Here is a 22,520-nt window from a genome sequence, read left to right on the forward strand (position 1 = left end):
ACTAACACAACATTGTAAATCAACTATACTTCAATTTTTTAAAAAAGAAAAAATATGCATGTCTTAAATGAGAATTACATTAGAAATTTGTTTGAAGCTTGTCCCTCCTTTATTGAGGTTAAAAATATATCTGATCATAAATAAATAAATACCATAATGAGATACTACTACATATCACTAGAATAGTTAAAATTTTAAAAAAATCTGTCAGTACCAAATATTGGCAAGGACATAGAGAAACTCTCCTTACATTGCTGGTGGGAATGTAAAATGCTACAGCTGCCTTGGAAAACAGACAAGCAGTTTCTTAAAAAGGTAAACATACGTTTTCCATCTACCTGGCAAATCCACTCCTAGCTATCGACTGAAGAGAAATGGAAACATACGTCCACATAAGACCTGCACATAAATGTACACAGCAACATAATTCATTGTTCTCAGTCAAGAACTGGAAGAAAATACCCAGTTAAAAAATAAAAATAAATATCCAGGTAAAAAAATAAAAATAAAAAGGACCACTATGAAAATGTGATGATTAAAGAGTGAGACGTAAACAGACCTGAGTGAGGATTACAGAACGACATGTAAGCATCAACCATCTCCATCATGTAGAAGATGAGGTTGACCCAAGTAGGAACACTGACGGTGTAGGGAAAGGAAGGGGATGTGTAGAGCCACTAATTTCCTCATTTTACAACGTGGGAGTCTAACGCTGATGAAGCAAGTAGATGGTTCAAAGCTATCGTGATAACCAATAAGAGAATTAAACATACAGGCATCAAACGCGGGAGGGGCAGAGCAGGCAGGGCAAGAGAGCTACTTCCTTCTCTTTCCAAGTGGAGAATTGAAAGACACATCTACACGTGATTAATCGAGAAAGTGATAAAACGTGTTATGTCAATGAACAGAGGCCGCCGTCAGGAAACCAGAACACGGGGACAGTTGAGTGCCTTTGGGAGGTGGGGTGTGAGGGTTCCGTTTTTCACGGTACGCTCTGCTCTGTTATTTGCTTTTCAAACCATATTTATGCGTCCACTGGATAATAGCACAAAACACTAAGCAACGTGAAAAAGGAGGTTGGAGAATATTTAATGCCAACATAAGAGTGAAAAAATGAAATTATAAAACACATACGGTATTGCTGAATTTTTCTGTGGGGGGGCAGTCATGAGTGAGTGTTTCCTTCATCTTGCCTGCCTGTATTTTCTACGCTTTCTGGAAATTACTTATTGCCTTTGTAACGAGAAGATGGACGAAGGCCGTTGCTTCAGGCCAGGTAGGGCCTGCGTGTGTGGCCCGTTCCCTGGGTCAGGTCCTTTCTGTAATCTTGAAAGCCTGGCCCTCTCTGTGTGGCTGACTCAGGACTGCGTCCTCAGAAAGCTGCTGCTCGAAAAGAAAAAAAGCAAACAAAAGCCGGGATCCCTCTTACTGAGTAGCTGGTCTCGGGAGCTCATGACAGAGCCCTTTTTTGCAATCCTTTCTGGAATCTCTTAGATTCTCTGCCACAGCAAGCTGACTCATAACCATTCATGGAGCAATTCACATTGCTCTCAAGTCCTTTACCAAGAGTGTTAAAACCAGGAGATTCAAAAGGAATTAAGATATTTAAGGTGTCGTGCTATTCTTCTTACTTTGCATAGTTCAGTAAACAACATGCACAAACCACCCCCCACAACCCTGTATCTTATTCCTTTAATACACTCATCTGATTCCTTAAATTCTTCACGCTAATTAAATAAAGGGTGACTGTGAAAAATGAAATGCCTTTTGCAGGGATATACCAGGCCTGTTTTGAGAAATATGGTTTTTAAAGTCCAACATGAACCCTCTAGATATTCCAAACCCCTTTTGAAGCAGCAGAGCCTGTTTTGCAAACAAAAATTTACCCTGAGTCCCAATCTACAAAACCCATCAAAGAAGCTGCTTTTTTAAAAAAATTAATTTTTGAAAATTGAAGTATAGTTGACTTACAATGTTAATTTCTGCTATACAGTTATAAACATATATATATATATATATACTCTTTTTCATATTCTTTTCCATTATGGTTTATCACAGGATATTGAATATAGTTCCCCTTGCTATACAGTAGGACCTTGTTGTCCATCCATTCTATATATAATAGTTTGCATCTGCTAATCCCAAACTCCCACTCCATCCCTCCCCCACACCCCTCCCCCTTGGCAACCACAAGTCTGTAAAGAAGCTGCTTTGACTGAAGGAGTGGGAGGCTGAGAGCTGCTCATCACCCCACACGCACCACACCACACCCACGTACAACCACACACACACACACACACACACACACACAGATCCCACGGACGTACACCACATGTACGGTAAACCATAGCACAATCACACACCACACATCCACACACACATTTAACAACCTACACACGTGCTACACACAGAGACACACACACAATACACCAAACCACACACACACACACACCACATCCCAAAGACCATACACAATGATCACACTCACAGAGTCCCCTAGGCCTCCGGGTTTTCATGGAACATAATTTGAAAAATCAATGCTTTCAATGCAATCAATCATTGTATTTCATTTTAATGAGCTATTTTCCTTCTTCTTTTTCTTTAAAAGGGTAAAAACCCGTGTTCACCAGCAACGATAAAATATTTAGTGCTCTTTCTTCAAGAGCGCTGGTTTGAATCTGAAGTTAGTGCTAGGAGGTCTTACTTCTTGCTGGTTCTTTGAAATGAGATAGCAACATTTCCTAATAATCCTAAAGATTAGACATCAGGTCATCAGGAAGCCCAGATAACTTCCTGAGACCCATGACACAAGGGAGAACATCCTCTGTACAAAGTCATGACAAATGGTATGAATTGAAAAACACTTAGTTTCACCGGCCAGCGGGGCCCAAAGACAAAGATCTGGCTCCGAGCTATGTCCACGCGGTTCCAAGCCAGCGCCAAGCTCAGCTGGTCCCGAGCCGATGCGTTTGTGCCTGGAAGGCAAGAGATGGGGCACTACTCACTCCATGCCTGGGTCGCCTGGGGGTGACAGGGGCTGGGTGGGGAACACAGGCTTCCCCAGGCTGGCTCAGCATCAGCCTGGAAATAAGCATGGCTGCCTTTTCTCTGGCCCCTGAGGGATCACTCAGGCCCCAAAGCCGAGGACCAGCTCATTACTACCAAGCAGCCAGCCTGATGGTGACCCCCGCCCCTTTCCTCCAGCCCCCTCCCCTTCCCAGTGGAGCAGAGAGGTGACCCCATGAGCAGCCAGGTGGCACCTGTCGTTAGGAGTGGGCCGGGGAAATTGGACAGAGCACTGCGGGATGCAGGGATTGCAAATGAAAAATCATTTCATGCTTACCCTCTGTGAGTTCAAACCTGTAATGAGCTAGTTACAGACGGAAACTGGTTCTTGACTTCAGCCCATCATGGTCCATTGGCCCACCAAGAAAAGTCCCCCTCCCAAGAAACCCATTTCGAGCCCCATCGTTTTACCACGGCTTTATCCTGAGATAATTTCTAGGCAGCCTGGCGGGCTCGGGGGTTCCATTCCCAGCAGACACAGTTCCCGGCGGGAGGAGGGGGGAGTGGTTTCCCAGCCACAAGCAGAGCTCCGGGGAGGCCAGCACGAAAGGACAGGAGTGGCTGTTTCCTGAGAGCTCACCTTTCAGCAGAGCGGTTAAAATTGCCATTTCGATGTCTTGCTGACCCTCGGAACCCATTCTAAATACAGTGACCTGAAAACAGATTAATCGTGAAAAGACTGAGTAAAGCAAAGTGGAAAACAAGAGGGAGAATTGGGGAGTTGCTTAAAAAGGACCACAAACAAGATCTGGTGCAACAGACGGATGGATAAAGAAGATGCGGCACATGTATACAATGGAGTATTACTCAGCCATAAAAAGAAATGAAATTGAGTTATTTGTAGTGAGGTGGATGGACCGAGAGTCTGTCATACAGAGTGAAGTAAGTCAGAAAAAGAAAAACAAATACCATATGCTAACACATATATATGGAATCTAAAAAATAATGGTTCTGATGAACCTAGGGGCAGGACAGGAATAAAGACACAGATGTAGAGAATGGACTTGAGGACACGGGGAGGGGCAAGGATAAGCTGGGACGAAGTGAGAGAGGAGCATTGACATATATACACTACCGAATGTAAAATAGACAGCTAGTGGGGAGCAGCCGCATAGCACAGGGAGATCAGCTTGGTGCTTTGTGACCACCTAGAGGGGTGGGATAGGGAGGGTGGGAGGGAGATGCAAGAGGGAGGGGATATGGGGATATATGTATACGTATAGCTGATTCACTTTGTTATACAGCAGAAACTAACACAACACTGTAAAGCAATTATACGCCAATAAAGATGTTAAAATAAATGAATAAATAAATAAATAAAAAGGACCATAGAGTCTGACGCTAATGCAGCAATCCCGAGAGCGACATGATTTTACACCAGGTGCTTCTGATTCAGAAAGAACAGCATTGCTCGTCCTGATTTTGAATCCTTGCCTGGATCTTATTTTATTCTTTACCCCATCTGGAGCTGAGGGAGCTCATGCAGGATGTACATGTCAATATCTAAATGGCTATTGAAGATGACAAAGTCATCTCCACTCAGATTTGATATATCTGTAGGAAACGTGTAGATTTAGAATTTCAAAGAGGCTGTCTTCTGTGCAACAAGAGTGCCTCTTCCTTATAAGCGTAATTAAGGAGGCGAAGAGTGGGAGAAAATGAGTGTATCTGGTAGAATTTTGTAAGTACACCTGAAAGCATGGTATATGTCACTCCTTGATGCTTTGAATCTGATTGATATCACGAGCCTCAGAATTGGTGGGATGTAGCCTGAAGTGCCCTGACATTTAAAAGATCTGAAGCACCTGTGTCCCTCTTCCGAAGAGAATCTGCCTGTGCTTAGCCTGCTTCCCGCACATGGACAGAACCACCAGTTGGGTCAGGATCTGTAAAATGCCTCTAGGAAAAGGGTGAATGGAAATAGGAACTACTCCATCCTGCACACATGAGCAGAATTAGAGAGGAAACAATTCTCTCTGTGGAGCGCTTGGGAAGTCAACTCAAGACACTTACAAGTTCTTTCTTTTTCATGCACTCCATGATCATCGCAAAGAGCTGATGCGATTGTGTCTTGTTGTAATTAAATGTTTTCTGAATGGTAACTAGAAGCTGTTCTCTGAGGGAGTCATTGATTACCCTGTTCGAAGGAAATGGGAAAGAGAAGGAAACAACACAGGTGAAATCTGTACGTGAATAAATCAGACATCTCTATGCCCGTCTGGTATCTTTGATTTGAAACTTTATCATTGGAGGATATCCCAGGATAGCAGACCCAAAGGGACTATAGTCAAAAACTGTGTTCACGCTTGTCCTAAATTCCAGGCTTGTTGAAAAACTTACAAGGGAAAATGCAGTTGGGGGAGAGCATCTTCCCTCCTGAGAAAGAATCCGTAAGAAACACCACGCTCCTGAGAGCTCCCTCACCTGCTGACCTTGGGAAGTGGGAGAGGAGGGCTAGTAAGTCTTCCTTCTTTTACATTTTTGGAACAGCTAAATGGATCACGATTTCCTCTGGGCCTAACAAGAAGGTATTCAAAACCCCACCCTTTGTAACATATCAGAAATCTTACCCTCCTTCTTCAGAGTACTTGTGTGCAAAAGACAGGACGTCCGAGGCCCGGCCACTGCCGTCGCAGACCACCACGGGGACCGGAGGCTCTTCTCGGAGACACTCCAGGACCATGGAAATCACGTTTGGGCCCCCTTCCACCACGAGGCCCACGACGGGCACACCCTGCCCCAGTCCTGCAACACACACCACATCCACCTTCAGACCACGGTCACGGCCCTATTCGAGTGTTACCGACCAGGGTTCTTGGCCTTCCCCAATCAATAGAAATTGACTAGAAGCCAGACAAGAAATTCAGGCAAGGCTTTATTGGGGCCCCGGCTGCAGCAGCGGGGAGCGAGAGCAAACAACAGGTTCCCTTGCTTGCTCACTAGCTGAGGGGGGGCGAGCTTGCTCCTTATATGGGGTGAGGGTAGGGTTGTGTCCAGGGGTCAGGCCGGAGGGGTGGCTTAGGCGTTTTGCCCACCCCTTAGGTGGTGTTGTGTGCAGGGGGCATGCACAGTACCCTGCTTTTGCTCCGGACACCCTGTTTTTGCTCCTGGCTCTTCAAAAGTGGCCGTTGGGTGTTTTGGTTTCTTTGTATCTTTTACGTCCAGAATTTGCCCCAACTGCCTGCATGAAAGCAGTTATTTTCAGTCCCATACAGTTTCTTAGTATTTTGTTGTTCGTGGAGAGGTGTGTCCATGTGCAAGCATTGCAGCGCTGCAGCAAAGGGTCCCAGGTCCCAGCAAAGGGTCCCAGGTCCCAGCAAAGGGTCCCAGGTCCCAGCAAAGAGCCCCAGGTCCCAGCAAAGAGCCCCAGGTCCCAGCAAAGAGCCCCAGGTCCCAGCCTGTCTCAAGAGCACTCACGCTAATTCCTGAAACATGGTGAAGAGGAAAACCTTTAGGCCTGGAAGTATGCTTATGTGGAGTTAGCGTTCACCAGGAGACTTGAAGGAACTCAGGATGTGATGACTGTTTACATTCTTTTATTCAAACCCCATATTATAGCCTTACTGGAAAAAGCAGAGCCTTTAAATTACAAACTTTCCAAAACATATGTGGTTCAACTCCATGTATCACTCAACTGGCTTACGGACTACTTCAAGGTGAGATGTGAGAAACACGGGAGATTCTTCTTGCTAAAAGAATACCTCCCTGCTGCCTTGCCCCAGATGAAGTTCCCACCCTGGATGGCTGTCCCTTCAAGAATGACACAGCGAGGGCTTCCCTGGTGGCGCAGTGGTTGAGAATCTGCCTGCCAATGCAGGGAACACGGGTTTGAGCCCTGGGCCGGGAAGATCCCACATGCCACGGAGCAACTAGGCCCGTGAGCCACAACTACTGAGCCTGCGCGTCTGGAGCCTGTGCTCCCAACAAGAGAGGCCGCAATAGTGAGAGGCCCGTGCACCGCGATGAAGAGCGGCCCCCGCTTGCTGCAACTAGAGAAAGCCCTCGCACAGAAACGAAGACCCAACACAGCCAAAAATAAATAAATTAATTAATTAATTAAAAAAAAAAAAAAAAAAAAAAGAATGACACAGCGAAAGGTGTCTGGACCAGCGATAGGAGAACTCCGTTCAATGCCTGGCCTCACACGTATTAGCCTTACGACACAGGGCCAATCACCAGGCCACCCTGAAGTGCAGGGAACCATCCATAAAAGGTGAATCATCACAGGGCCTCCTCTACCTCCTAAAAGAGCAATAGATATAAGTATAAGAAACTGTTCGGCTATCAATGTCCTTGTCAACCTCAAGTGGTGTGTAAATATGCAGTGTTGTAGTAGGTGTTGATTCGGCCTCCAGGGGCTGGAATAGGCAGTGAGTTATCCAGGAGGGCAAATCAGTGGACCATCATTAGCCCACCAGTTAATACCTTGTACCCAGAGTCCTCCCTCTGTCTCTATGATAGGACTCTTTGGGAACACGGTAGGACAAGCTGACTTTTGGTGGCAGAACCTGAAGAGAGGGCTCTGGGAAGCAGGAGGTGGCAAGAGCATCCCAAGAACCCAGGATTCCAGGGCAGGGGGAGATAGTGGGAGTGAAGGAGCAGCAGAGACTGTTGCAGCAAACATAGAAATAAGGCTTTTCTGATAGAAAAGGAAAACAAGGAAACAATGAACAGGCTGGGGAAACAGCATAAACAGGCCTGAAAGAGTTAAGTGATCTTGGTTATTTTTTTAGCTGTTACTACTAACAAACACTTGTAGTTAGACTTATCCTTCATAAAACTAATTACTCTCTGACTCCATGTGAATTGCACTCTGCACTTGGCATTTCTTCTCCCCCTACACTCCCTTGTAGTACTCTTCATTTCAGAAAGAAGGTCATGGGCCAATAACTTCAGGGACACCAGACCTGGTTGCTGAGCTGCCTGACAACAGCTTTGGCTGTAAATTTGCAGAAGAAAAGAAATGCAAGACTTTCATTACTTTGAGGCTTATCACCTACCCCAGACCACAAGCCCCGGGCTATAAAACCTCTCCCTATTCCCCAGGAAGGGGGCACAGTTCTTGAGGCACTAGCCTGCTGTGTTTCCTCTTTGCCTGGCAAAGAATAAAGCTACTCTTTCAATTCTCCTCCAAAACTCTCTTTCCATATCTCATTTCGGCATTGGTGTACAGAGAGCCAATATTTTGGCATCAAGACAAATTTGCCTACTTCACAATTTTACCCCAAACTGGCTAAAACAGATTATATTCTGAGCATGTTTTACCAGGTGTCCATTAGTTGTGATGCGAGTTATTATTTTTTTTTTATTATTTTTATTATATATTTATTTATTTATTTTTGGCTGTGTTGGGTCTTCGTTTCTGTGCGAGGGCTTTCTCTAGTTGTGGCAAGCGGGGGCCACTCTTCATTGCGGTGCGCAGGCCTCTCACTATCGCGGCCTCTCTTGTTGCGGAGCACAGGCTCCAGACGCGCAGGCTCAGCAGCTGTGGCTCACGGGTCCAGCTGCTCCGCGGCATGTGGGATCTTCCCAGACCAGGGCTCGAACCCGTGTCCCCTGCATTAGCAGGCAGACTCTCAACCACTGCGCCACCAGGGAAGCCCGATGGGAGTTATTTGATCAACATTAATAGATGGTGAATAGGAGATGTGTCCTTGGTCTCACAGTTCTGAAGGCCTTTGGATAAAATCTGCCAGCACAGTTAGGAGAAGGTCTAAGACTTTCAAGTGGGGAAATTCAGAGTTTCTGGTTTGCTTCCACAGTGCATTTCTACAGTCAGGAGCTCTTAAATATTTTGAACAACTTTGCCATCTCCTACCAGAATAATCTCAGGTTCATTTCAGCAGCTATACACTGACGGTCTGCTTTGTGCCAGGCAGGCACCTGGCCAAGAGATGCTGGAGAAATAGACCAAGATGACATGGACCCTGCCCTTGAGATTTCCAACCCCAGCAAGGCTTGACATTTGAGATCTTCGGGACTCCAGTGGCCAAATCACCTTCTTTTCTAGAAACAGAGGAGAACTGGTTCTTCGTGGTTTAGGCTGGACCCCTGAAACTCCGTGCCGTGGGAGGTGACAACTGAGCACCCCTTTGCTGTCCCTGCCCCACTCAGAACCCTAGGCAAAGGATGACAAAGGGAAGCCCACAGGTCACACGGCCAGGGGAGGCTGGTCGGTGTGAACGCGCACACGGCCAAGACAGCGAAAATGTGAGAACCATCAGCCAGGGAGCTGATACTCAGAAACCCACCACTTCTCATGGCAGACCGTCATTCTAACCACGTGGCAGTCTCACAGACCCCTTAATTATGCTTTAAAATGACCATTTCCCAGGCCTAGACTGTCTTTCGCAATCTTACCAGTAATGGTTACAACAAAATACTCTTTAAGATCATTCAGCAATGACTTGACAGTAAGAATCACTGAGTTATGAACATGCCCCAAGAGATGACACCAGTTATTTTAATTGTAACCAGTTGTTATGATCGTTTCATCTGATTGAGGTCCTTTCCTTTCTCTCTAGCTTGACCTCAGCATCCTCCTGACAGCGGCAGCTCCCCTGCAGTGTGTGCCCCCTGGACCAGCATGGAGGGGGGCGCCCTGTTGGGAGCAGTCAGCTCCTGCAGGCCTCTCCACAGGCTTCCCCACCTGGCCCATCTCTGGTGAGAGACCCAGAGCTACTGAGATATTTAATTTAATGAACTCAGAGCATGTAGTTGATAGAAGGAATCATACTAAGCCTTTGAGTGACAAATGTGTTTCCTGTTCAGACATTTTAAAAGTTTGGGATTAGCAGAGGCAAACCATTATCAATAAGATGGATAAACAACAAGGTCCTACAGTATAGCACAGGGGACTATATTCGATATCCTGGAATAAAACATAATGGAAAGAATGTGAAAAAGAATATATATATGTATAACTCAGTCACTTTGCTGTACAGAAGAAATTAACACAGCATTCATTATAAATCAGCTATACTCCAATAAAATTTTAAAAACTAACTATAATCATTACAAGGAATGAGAACCACTGGCAACGTGGCGGGAGATGCCACCACCGTGGAAACGGCTGTGGGGCTGTTTCTCGGGTCCACTCTCCTCGTGAACTTGAGACAAAGCATCACAGCGCAGCTCAGTGATTTGGTAGGTGGCTAAGGGAAAGGGTCTTGCTAAGTCAGCTCCTGATGGTCTAAGAAGAGTCAAGGTGAAGGCTCTAAATACCCTCGGGTGCTCTCTCTTCCAGCCTGGTTTTCAGGGCAGCAGCGGCAGCCCAGTGGCTGTGGCCAGAACTTACTTGTGTTGATCTTCTGCAGAGAGATGTGCTTCTCCAGCTGCCTTCTCAGCATCACCTCGGCACCGTACTTGCCCAGGGTGCCATTGTCAGCCAGGATGAAGTGCGTGTGCGAGTTGTTGAGCACAGAGAGCTTACTCAGGGGGTTGGACATGGTCTGGTACACCCGTGTCACCTGACGAAATGCACAGCACAAGTCAGAGCTGCAAAACTTGGACAGTAAGACGGGGGAAGCAAGAACATATGGATGTGGAGTGACAGCTTCACGTAATTGTGCACTTCAACCTACTCTCGCTTCCCTAGCCTCTCTGTTGAAGGATTTTTTTTTGTAAATTTTTATATCAAATTAGAAAATATTATTTTAGATCATGACAACCCAACAGATCATGATGACCCAGCAAGTACACTCCCGGGCACTTATTGCAGAGAAAGGAAAACTTACATTAATACAAAATCCTGTACACAAAAGTTTATGGCAGCTTTATTTGCAGTAGCCAAACTGGAAACAACCCAGATAGCCTTCAACAGATAAATGGTACATCCATATGGTGGGACCCCACTCAACAATAAAAAGGAGTAAACTTTTGATACATGCAACCATTTGGATGGATCTCCAGAGAATTAAGTGGCAAGTAAAAAGCCAGCCCTCAAATGTTACATACTGTACGATCCCATTTGCATAGCATCCTTGAAATGATAGAACTGTAGGATGAAGGGCAGATGAGTGGTTCCCGGGGTTAAGGCAGAAGTGGAAGCAGGAGGGAATTGGGTATGGATATTGAAGGGCAACGTAAAACAACAAGGTCTTACGGTATACCACAGGGAAGTATATTCAATGTCCTATGATAAATCATAATGGAAAAGAATATGAAAAAAAAATGTGTGTATATATATACATATATACACACACGTATACAATGTATATGTGTGTATATATATGCGTATATATACATATATATACGCATATATATATGCAACTGATTCACCTTGCTGTACAGCAGAAATTAACACAACATTGTAAATCAACTATACTTCAATAAAAAAACAAATGAATGAATGAAAAGGGCAACATGAGGGCTCCTAGTAAATGTTCTGCATCTTGACTAGATTGATATCAATTATCCTGGTTTCGATCTTGTATCGTAGTTTTGCAAGTTCTTACTTTTGGGGACAGGATAAAGGCTATATGGGACCTTGCTTTATTATCTCCTACACCTGCAGGTGAAATCTACAATGACATTAAAACAAAGACTTCAATTTTTGAAAATTGCCCATTTCTGGGGAGAAAATACTTACATCCCTTCCAATCAGATCTTCTTTATTCTCCACGATGCCCCAGGGAGCAATTCCTATAGCACAAACCCGGCCTCTGGACTTGGAGGAGTGTTCTTTCAAGGCATCCCCCACGTGGCTGATGACACCTGTGAGAGGCCATAAGTCATATCTGTAGGCCCCTTACCTCCCATCAAACCACTATTCATGAACTTCAGGGACCCCAGCTCTGAACCACTCCATTTCCTACAGAACAGGGTTAAGACACTGAAAGTCTGAGCTCATAATTGCTAGTCATCCTGCATTAGCTCCTAGAAAAGGGAAAACAAAAACAAAAACCAAAGCAACTGTGCAGGAATTGTCTTTACAAGTTTCCAAGACCTAAGGATGGAAGTACGAGGGGTCTCTTTGGCAGGCCTTGGCTGCATTCAGCTAAAGTTGAGAGTCAGATGCCTGCCATGTTCCTCAACCTCTCTGGGCCTCGGTGTCCTCCCTCATGTGATCAGGAAAGGATTGTCAGGAGCCTCAGTGAAAATGAGGCTTGTACAGGGCTCACTTCAAGGAATGACACATAGTAGGTGCCAGAAATGTTGACTATTATCATGATCATACCAAAATAAAAAACGAGCTACCGAATAAAGATTTCATTCTGCCATAAATATTATCAGAATGCAGTATCTTCTGTTTTTTTTTATCATAATTATCCAAAAGCTCTTTGGGAACCACGATGAGCTCTGGGTTTGTACATTTGCAGCAAGGGATACAGCCTGCACTTACCTGTGCTGATGCCCCCAGTGAAGATCCAGGCCCCAGTGGTCACAGCAGCCTTGATCAGACCTTTCCCAAAGACCTGCTTCAGCTTGGGCTGCATCTCAAAGTTCTGGAGGCCTCCGTGCACGGATATTAAGAGCTTGGGGAGTTCCAGCTGCCAGTCTCTCACCATGAGATGAAGCAGTGAATCTGGCTTCGTGTCATAGGAGACCCGGATATACTGCAAAAGAGGGTGTGACCCTCAACACTCGTTCTTCGATTTGACTCTTGTGTCACGGGGAACAAGGCTACTGTTCCTGTCCAAGCAACAGCCGCCTGGCTTTCTCTCCCATGGGGTTCTGGGGCTCTCTGTGTGAGTCTGTGGCCAAACGATGGAGGGGAACTCTGGAGGGTTCCCAGATATAGCAAATAAAAATAGAGAATGCACAGGTAAACTTGAATTTTATATGAACAATGAAAAATGTTTTAGTATAATTATGGCTCCTGCAATATTTGGGACGCATTTATACTAAAAAATCATCCGTTGTTTATCTGAAATTCAAATATATCTGGGGGTCTTGTATTTTACCTAGCAACCTTAATCTTTTTTTCATTGCCTTAGGATGATTTATTTCATCAAAGTTCCCAGCTAATTTTCATGGTATCAGAACTTCTATAATGACAATAGTTAATACTGAGAGTAAAAGGAATCCTGAAAATTTCCAATAATGAAATATAGTAATATTAGCAAAGATTTATTTTAGTTATTTAATGCGTTCATTAAAAATTATGTGCAATCACACACATGCATATATGCGCAAATGCCTCCAAATTAACAAATTTGTAGGAAATTTGTAGAAACAAATTTGTAGAAAATAAAACTGGAGTTTAAAGGAAACACATTTTAAAATTTGAAAGCAAAGACCATTTATAGTTCTAAACAAAATTTGAAATACTTCTTCAATGTGTCTAGCATTCTTAGGAACACAGAAATTACTCCTGTTTGATTTTATCTCTGGATACTTTTTGCTCTTTTGAAACTTCTAGGAACTATACCTGCCAGGTTTACAAAAAATTTAGAGCAACTTATGAATTTATGTACTTTTAGGTAAAGCTTCTTAACAATTAGTCATTGTTGGGCTATATCCCAATCCACAGGTAAATCACAGTTCAGAATTACCTGAAATTATATACACTTTAGATGCAATCAAAAGTCAAACACGTCCCAAAATAAAATAAATATTGTTCACCTTATCCAGTGGCAACCCTAATCTTGAAGGCATCAATTCCAAAGCTGGAAAGATACATGCACCCCAAAGTTCATTGCAGCACTATTTATAGTAGCCAAGACATGGAAACAACCTGTCTGCTGTGAACAGATGAATGGATAAAGAAGATGTGATACACACACACACGCGGATACATACATGGAATATTATTCAGCCATAGAAAAGAACGAAAAAATGCCATTTGCAGCAGCATGGATGGACCTAGAGATTGTCATACTGCGTGAACTAAGTCAGACAGAGAAAGACAAATATCATATGACATCACTTATATGTGGAATCTAAAAAAAAATGGTACAAATGAACTTATTTACAAAATGGAAATAGAGTCACAGGTGTAGAAAACAAACTTATGGCTACCATGGGGGAAAGGCAGGGGAGGGATAAATTAGAAAATTGGGATTTACATACACACACTACTATATAAAAAATAGATAACTATTGATAATAAGGACCTACTGTATAGCACAGGGAACTCTACTCAACACTCTGTAATGACTATATGGGAAAAGAATATAAAAAAGAGTGGATATATGTCTATGTATAACTGATTCACTTTTCTGTACAGCAGAAACTAACGCAACATTGTAAATCAACTATACTCCAAAAAAAATTTTTTTTTAAAATTCTATAGCTGGCTCAGCTAGAATGTGGCTCCAGAGGTTGGCCGGGACGATGAGGAGGGAGTGGGTGCTGGGAATGGGGGTCAACGGCCAACCTCGGGGCTGGACCTTCCCCTCAAGGTGAAGAAGAGGTTAATGAGCAGATGCCTTGGCCCCTGTGAACAGCCTCTTTGTGTCCAGGCCAGTAGGCAGGGTGCCCTTCCGGAAGACCTTACACTGTGGTCTTTGGAACACAACTGAATTTTATTTGAACAATGATGTTGGGCCGGTGAAATAGAATGAAATTGCAAAAATGGTCTCACTGGGCACATGAGAGCATTATTCAGAATGAGCTGAAAGGAATCACAGTGCTGACGCCTCCCCTCTTGGCAGGGCTCATCAGAAAGGCAGAGGGCATTCCCTGTTTACATGCAAATGTGAAAGGCCTCCGTCTTCTTGGGCCAGCTGAATGCAAGCCCAGAGAGGCTGTGTGTGGACTTCAGAGGGAAATATATCCAGAAACTCCTAACCCATGTAAGGGGGGTGGTAAATGTCCGCTGTAAGAAAAAACAAAACAAAGCCCCAAACAACCTTAAAAAACAAATAACATCATTCGTCTCTCATCACTGGAGATGGTATGGTATCTTTGTAGAGTGGGTCTGGACTGTGATGTGTGAATTCACAATCTTGGTACGGATTTAAAGGATACTGCGTGTTCTTTATCATAGTGCCCAGTTTCCAAATCTCATGGCTAAAAACTCGAGTGTGTGGATATATTTCCTGTCTTTGCATTGAAAACTACAGGAAGATAGAGCCACACCCCTGAAAGAAGACCCAGGTGTCTGCAGTCTGGGAGGCTGGGAGGCTGGGCCTCTGATGGAGGCTGCGGCTCAGCGGCATCCCTTCCCAAGGCCCCTCTTACCATGGCTTTATTGGAGTATCCGCCACCCTGGAATTCGAGAATCCCGTAGGAATCTGTTGGGTAGCTCTGGGTGTGTTTGCCAACAGACCATTTTTCGGGCTGAGTCTCCACCTGCTTGTTCTCCTCTCCATTTTTGCTGGCTGTTACACTCGGCAGAGGTGGGATATGCTGGTTGGTGAACTGGCCACAGCAACACCTGAAAACAAAGGCAAAGCTCAGTCTTTCTATAACATTTTCCTCCTTAAGATGAGTTAACCTGAACAGAAGCAGCCTAACACCTTCCTTATCCAGCTTTACTGGAGACAGAAATGCCCCTTATGATGTCCTTTTCCAGATAATCGATACATATCTATTTCCATACCAGGAAAGTATAAATACCAGACTATTCTAAACACATTGGATGGTTGCCCTTCCCTATTGAACACATTTTTAGTCTTTTTGGTGTCTTGACAACATGACTATGGCCATCAATCACTGAATATTCTGTGACAAAGGACAATCACGCTCCCCCATGCAGAGTTGACATGCAATGATTTTTCAATATTATTGAATTATTCCATTGCTAGAGAAATGTAAAACATTTCTCTACACAAGTAACGTTGAAAGTATATTTGTTTTGCTGCTTTTGCTGCTCATACTTTTGGTGTCATTTCGAAGAATCATTTGCCAAATCCAAGGTCATGAAGATTTACTCCTATGTTTTTGTTTAAGAGTTTTATAGTTTTAGCTCTTACATCTGACATTTGATAGATTTTGAGTTAATTTTTATATATCATGTGAGGCAGGGACTTAAATCCATTCCTTTGATGTCCAGGTGTTTCAGCACCATTTGATGAAGAGACTAATCTTTCCCCATTGGTTTAGGCAACCTTGCTGAAATATCAATTGGTTATAGATGAATGGGTTTCTTTCTGGACTCTCAGTTCTATTCCATTGGTCTGTATGTCTACCCTTACTCCAGTACCATACTACTTTGATTAGCATAGGTCTGTAGTAAGTTTTGAAATCAGGTAAAGTGAGCCCTCCTACTTTGTTCTTTTTTTATTAGATTATTTTGGCTATTCTGTGTCCCTTGCAATTCCATATCAATCAGTTTGTCAATTTCTAGAAAGAAGTCAGCTGGAATTCTGATAGAGATTGTTTTGAATCATTTTGGGAATATTGCCATCTTAACTATGTTAAGTCTTCCAATCCATGAACATGGAATGTTTTCCCAATTATTTAGATCATCATTAATTTCTTTCAACAATGTTTTATACTTTTCAGATATAAGTTTTGTTTTGTTTTTTTTTTGGTCATGCCACGTGGCTTGTGGGATCTTAGTTCCCCAACAAGGGATTAAGCCTGGGCCCATGGCAGTGAGTCCTAACCACTGGACCACCAGAGAAGCCCCTCAGATATAAATTTTGTAATTCTTTTGTTAAGTTTATCCCTAAGTGTCTAATTCTTTTTGATACCATTGTGTATGGAATTGTTCTGTTAGTTTCATTTTCATATTGTTCATTGCAAGCTTATAGAAATATATATGATTTTTGTATATTGATTTTGTATTCTGCAAACTTGCTGAACTTCTTTAGTAGTTATAATAGTTTTTTAGTGATTCCTTAGGATTTTCTATATACAAAATTATGTCACCTGCCGATAAAGATAGTTTTACTTCTTCCTTTCCAATACGGGTGCCTTTTATTTCTTTCTCTTATCTAATTGCCTTGGTTAGAACCTCTAGTAAAATTTTAATAGAAGTGGTAAGAGTGAACATCCTTGTCTTGTCTCTGATGTTAGGGGCAAGCATCCGATCTTTCACCACTAAGTATGATGTTAGCCATGGATTTTTTCATAGAAGCCCTTTATCAGGTTGAGAAAGTTCTCTTCTAGTCCTAGTTTTCTGGGTTTCTTAAAAATCGTAAAAAGGTGTTGGATTTTGTCAGACACTTTCTTGGTGTCAGTTGAGATGAGCATGTGATTTTTGTTTTTTATTCTATGAATGTGATGTATTGCATTAATTGATTTTCTGCTGTGAAAACAACCTTGCATTCCTGGGATAAATCCCAGTTGGTTATGATGTGTAATTCTTTTTATATGTTGCTGGATTTGGTTTGATAGTATTTGTTCAAGATTTCTGCATCCATATTCACAAGAGATATTAATCTGTAGTTGCCCTTTCTTGTGCTGTCTTTGGTTTTAATATCAAGGTAGTACTGGCCTCATAAAATGAACTGGGAAGTGCTCTCTCATCTTCTATTTTTTGAAAGAGCTTGTGAAGAATTGGTATCAATTCTTCTTTAAATATTTGGTAAAATTCAGCCGTGAAGCCCTCTGGATCTAAGCTTTTCTTTGTAGGTAATTTTTGATGACTAATCCTGCCTCTTCACTTCTTATAGGTTTCTTCAGATTGTGTATTTCTTCTTGAATCATTTTGGCAGTTTTTGTCTTTCTAGGAATTTTTCCATTTCATCTAAGTTATCTAATTTATTGTCATTGGTATACAGGTCATAGTGTTCCTTTATACTCATTTCTATTTCTGTAAGATTGGTGGTAATGTCTCTTCATTTCTGATTCTAGTATTTTAAGTCTTCTCTCTTTCTTCATCAATCTAGCTAAAGGTTCGTCAATTTTGTGGCTCTTTTCCAAGAACCAGCTTTTGATTTCATTGATTTTTCTCTATCGTTTTAAGATTTTCTATTTCATTAACTCCCATTCTATTTTCTATTATTTCCTCCCTTTTCTTTCTTTCAGGTTTAGTTTGCCCTTTTCTTCCCAGTGTGTTATAACATTAGGAACTCTAACAGAGAGGCCAGAAGATACTCTGGAAATCTCTCTAAAGCCCTCAGCTCCTTGGTCTCACTAAGTCTAAGAGGAAAGTGTGGGCCCATCTGCTTGTGAAAACTCACATGAGTGGGTGGAGGACAGCACCTCTCCCCTGAGGCTGTCTGCATCTTGACAGAGGAACTTATAGCCCAGGTGACTCCCTGGTTAATGACCTACGTGGGGCATAAGTTCTAGCTGTCCTTGACTTCTTCTCTCCCTCCCCCAAACACCTGAATAGTTGCTGGCAACTGACAGAGAAGTGCAAGTTTGAATAATGTCTTAATTATGGCTTCCAATTTACCTGTTAGGATCTTTAGTGCTGGGAATTACAAAGATACATTCTCGTTTGCAAAAGGTTTTTTCTATCCAAGATTTCTGTCCCTGGAAGAGAAAAAAGTGGAAATTAGACCAGGATATTCCCAAGCCATCCTCAGAGTTCATTCTTTTGCTTTTATAAAATGAATAGTAACAGGAAGTCTGTCCAAAACATCTGAATAGACACGTCCAAGAATGGTGGACACAAGTCTTTCAGGATCTTAGCTTGGTTTTTTTTAAGAGAAATGGCTCAGAAGTATGTATTCATGGTTTCCATAGGGCTACAACCTGGGCTTTGTATGCTAGTCAGAGTCTGCAAAGGGAGAACGATGATGCCCCTGGAGTAAGCCAGTGCCCCAGGGAGCCTGGTGTGGACGTGAGTTACTGGAGAAGCTGACAAGGTCGGCCAGTCTTTGGTCAGGTCTTTGATTTGCTCTCAAGACCCCATCTTCTCCAGACTCTCAGGCTCCCCACACACCGTAGTCATTTTACAAGTAATTTTTTAAACTGGTGCTCAGATTCACTGAATGTTATTTTTAGAATTAAAAATATTGGAGGTGGGATCCGAGAGCTGCGGGCGGGCTCGACGTACCCCACCTTGGGGTGGTGCTCTGACTGCGGCAACTGTTGAAGGGCTGCCTCCGGGGAAACAGCGAGGCGCCACTGACCCCTTAAACATCTTCTTCTGAAGTACATTCTACTCTAGGAGGAATGACTGCACTATTCTCCTGAGCTATGGCAGTCAGACCTAGTAGAGGTAACTTCTCTACAGAAACCCCAAACCTGGCAAGGATGGTTCAGATTTTGGCAGATTGTTGCATCATCCCCACCCAACGCTGATAATATCAGCAGAGGGACCTTCAAGATGGCGGAGGAGTAAGAGGTGGAGATCACCTTCCTCCCCACAAATACATCAAAAATACATCTACATGTGGAACAACTCCTATAGAACACCTACTGAACACTGGCAGAAGACCTGAGACTTCCCAAAAGATGCCCTCAGGCGACCTACATGCAGAGGCGGGGCCAAAATCCAAAGCTGAACCCCAGGAGCTGTGCAAACAAAGAAGAGAAAGGGAAATTTCTCCCAGCAGCCTCAGGAGCAGTGGATTAAATCTCCACAATCAACTTGATGTACGCTGCATCTCTGGAATACCTGAATAGACAACGAATCATCCCAAAATTGAGGCGGTGAACTTTGGGAGCAACTGTAGACTTGGGCTTTGCTTTCTGCATCTAATTTGTTTCTGGTTTTATGTTTATTTTAGTTTAGTATTTAGAGCTTATTATCATTGGTAGATTTGTTTATTGATTTGGTTGCCCTCTTCCTTTTTTTTTTTAATATATATATATATATATATATTTCCTTTTTCTCTTTTTGTGAGTGTGTATGTGTATGCTTCTTTGTGTGATTTTGTCTGTATAGCTTTGCTTTTACCATTTGTCCTAGGGTTCTGTCTGTCCATTTTTTTTGTTTTTATTTTTGTTTTTAGTATAGTTTTTATCATTTGTTACCATTGGTGGATTTGGTTTTTGGTTTGGTTGCTCTCTTCTTTCTTTCTTTTTTTAAAATACTTTTTAACTTTTTTATTCTTAATAATATTTTTTTATTTTATATTTTAATAACTTTATTTTTTCTTTTCTTCCTTTCTTTCTTTCTTTCTCTCTCTCTCTCTCCCTTTCTTTCTTTCTTCCTTTCTTTTCTTTTCTTTCTTTTTCTCCCTTTTCTTCTGAACCGAGTGGCTGACAGGGTCTTGGTGCTCCAGCCAGGTGTCAGGCCTGAGGCTCTGAGGTGGGAGAGCCGAGTTCAGGACATTGGTCCACCAGAGACCTCCTAGCCCCATGTAATATCAAACAGTGAAAGCTCTCCCAGAGATCTCCATCTCAACACTAAGACCCAGCTCCATTCAACAACCAGCAAGCTACAGTGATGGGCACCCTATACCAAGCCACTAGCAAGACAGGAACACAACCCCACCCATTAGCAGAGAGGCAGCCTAAAATCATAATAAGTTCACAGACACCCCAAAACACTACACCAGACGCAGTCCTGCCCACCAGAAAGACAAGATCCAGCCTCATCCACCAGAACACAGGCACCAGTCCCCTCCACCAAGAAGCCTACACAAACCACTGAACCAAACTTACCCACTGGGGGCAGACACCAAAAATAACGAGAACTACGAACCTGCAGCCTGCAAAAAGGAGACCCCAAACACAGTAAGTTAAGCAAAAAGAGAAGACAGAGAAATACACAGCAGATGAAGGAGCAAGGTAAAAACCCACCAGACCAAACAAATGAAGACAAAATAGGCAACCTACCTGAAAAAGAATTCAGAGTCATGATAGTAAAGATGATCCAAAATCTCAGAAACAATGCAGAAAATAAAAGAAACATTTAACAAGGACCTAGAAGAACTAAAGAGCAAACAAACAATGATGAACAACACAATAAATGAAATTAAAAATTCTCTAGAAGGAATCAATAGCAGAATAACTGAGGCAGAAGAACGGATAAGTGACCTGGACGATAAAATAGTGGAAATAACTACTGCAGAACAGAATAAAGAAAAAAGAATGAAAAGAATTGAGGACAGTCTCAGAGACCTCTGGGACAACATTAAAGGCACCAATATTCAAATTATAGGGGTCCCAGAAGAAGAAGAGAAAAAAAAGGGACTGAGAAAATATTTGAAGAGATTATAGTTGAAAATTTCCCTAATATGGGAAAGGAAATAGTCAGTCAAGTCCAGGAAGCGCAGAGAGTCCCTTACAGGATAAATCCAAGAAGAAACACACCAAGACACATATTAATCAAACTATCAAAAATTAAATACAAAGAAAAAATATTATAAGCAGCAAGGGAAAAGCAACAAATAGCATACAAGGGAATCCCCATAAGGTTAACAGCTGATCTTTCAGCAGAAACTCTGCAAGCCAGAAGGGAGTGGCAGGACATATTTAAAGTGATGAAAGGGAAAAACCTACCACCAAGATGACTCTACCCAGCAAGGATCTCGTTCAGATTTGATGGAGAAATTAAAACCTTTACAGACAAGCAAAAGCTAGAGAATTCAGCACCACCAAACCAGCTTTACAACAAATGCTAAAGGAACTTCTCTAGGCAGGAAACACAAGAGAAGGAAAAGACCTACAAAAACAAACCCAAAACAATTAAGAAAATGGTAATAGGAACATACATATCAATAACTACCTTAAATGTAAGTGGATTAAATGCTCCAACCAAAAGACATAGACTGGCTGAATGGATACAAAAACAAGACCCGTACATATGCTGTCTACAAGAGATCTACTTCAGACCTAGGGACACATACAGACTGAAAGTGAGGGGATAGAAAAAGACATTCCATGCAAATGGAAATCAAAAGAAAGCAGGTGTAGCAGTTCTCATATCAGACAAAATAGACTTTAAAATAAAAACTATTACAAGAGACAAAGAAGGACACTACATAATGATCAAGGGATCAATCCAAGAAGAAAATATAACAATTGTAAATATTTATGCACCCAACATAGGAGAACCTCAATACATAAGGCAAATGCTAACAGCCATAAAAGGAGAAATCGACAGTAACACAATAATAGTAGGGGACTTTAACACCCACTTTCACCAGTGGACAGATCATCCAAAATGAAAATAAATAAGGAAACACAAGCCTTAAATGACACATTAAACAAGATGGACTTAATTGATATTTATAGGACTTTCCATCCAAAACAACAGAATACACTTTCTTCTCAAGTGCTCATGGAACATTCTCCAGGATAGATCATATCTTGGGTCACCAATCAAGCCTTGGTATATTTAAGATAATTGAAATTGTATCAAGTATCTTTTCCAACCACAACGCTATGAGACTAGATATCAGTTACAGGAAAAAAACCTGTAAAAAATACAAACACATGGAGGCTAAACAATGCACTACTAAATAACCAAGAGATCACTGAAGAAATCAAAGGGGAAATCAAAAAATACCTAGAAACAAATGACAATGATAACACAACAACCCAAAACCTATGGGATGCAGCAAAAGCATTTCTAAGAGGGAAGTTTATAGCAATACAGTCCTACCTCAAGAAACAAGGAACATCTCAAATAAACAGCCTAAACTTACACCTAAAGCAATTATAGAAAGAATAACAAAAAAACCCCAAAGTTAGCAGAAAGAAAGAAATCATAAAGA

At 42.4% G+C, this 22,520-nt stretch overlaps 1 protein-coding gene across 1 annotated transcript in view; it reads right to left on the bottom strand.

Moving 5' to 3' along the window:
* TRPM1 (transient receptor potential cation channel subfamily M member 1) overlaps nt 1-15,265 on the bottom strand; it is a 70,590-nt gene extending 55,325 nt beyond the window's left edge. The window contains exons 1-8 of the mRNA XM_059912295.1: nt 15,193-15,265; nt 12,410-12,623; nt 11,657-11,781; nt 10,364-10,535; nt 5,655-5,811; nt 5,080-5,203; nt 3,647-3,719; nt 2,875-2,975 (exon numbers count right to left, since the gene is read on the bottom strand). Coding sequence (XP_059768278.1) covers nt 2,875-2,975; nt 3,647-3,719; nt 5,080-5,203; nt 5,655-5,811; nt 10,364-10,535; nt 11,657-11,781; nt 12,410-12,623; nt 15,193-15,195 — 969 coding nt within the window. The 5' untranslated portion in view covers nt 15,196-15,265. The remainder of the gene's footprint in view (nt 1-2,874; nt 2,976-3,646; nt 3,720-5,079; nt 5,204-5,654; nt 5,812-10,363; nt 10,536-11,656; nt 11,782-12,409; nt 12,624-15,192) is intronic.
* Nucleotides 15,266-22,520: the final 7,255 nt, after the last annotated feature.

Source organism: Balaenoptera ricei, chromosome 2 (genome assembly GCF_028023285.1).
Source record: "Balaenoptera ricei isolate mBalRic1 chromosome 2, mBalRic1.hap2, whole genome shotgun sequence".
In the NCBI taxonomy this organism is placed as follows: domain Eukaryota; kingdom Metazoa; phylum Chordata; class Mammalia; order Artiodactyla; family Balaenopteridae; genus Balaenoptera; species Balaenoptera ricei.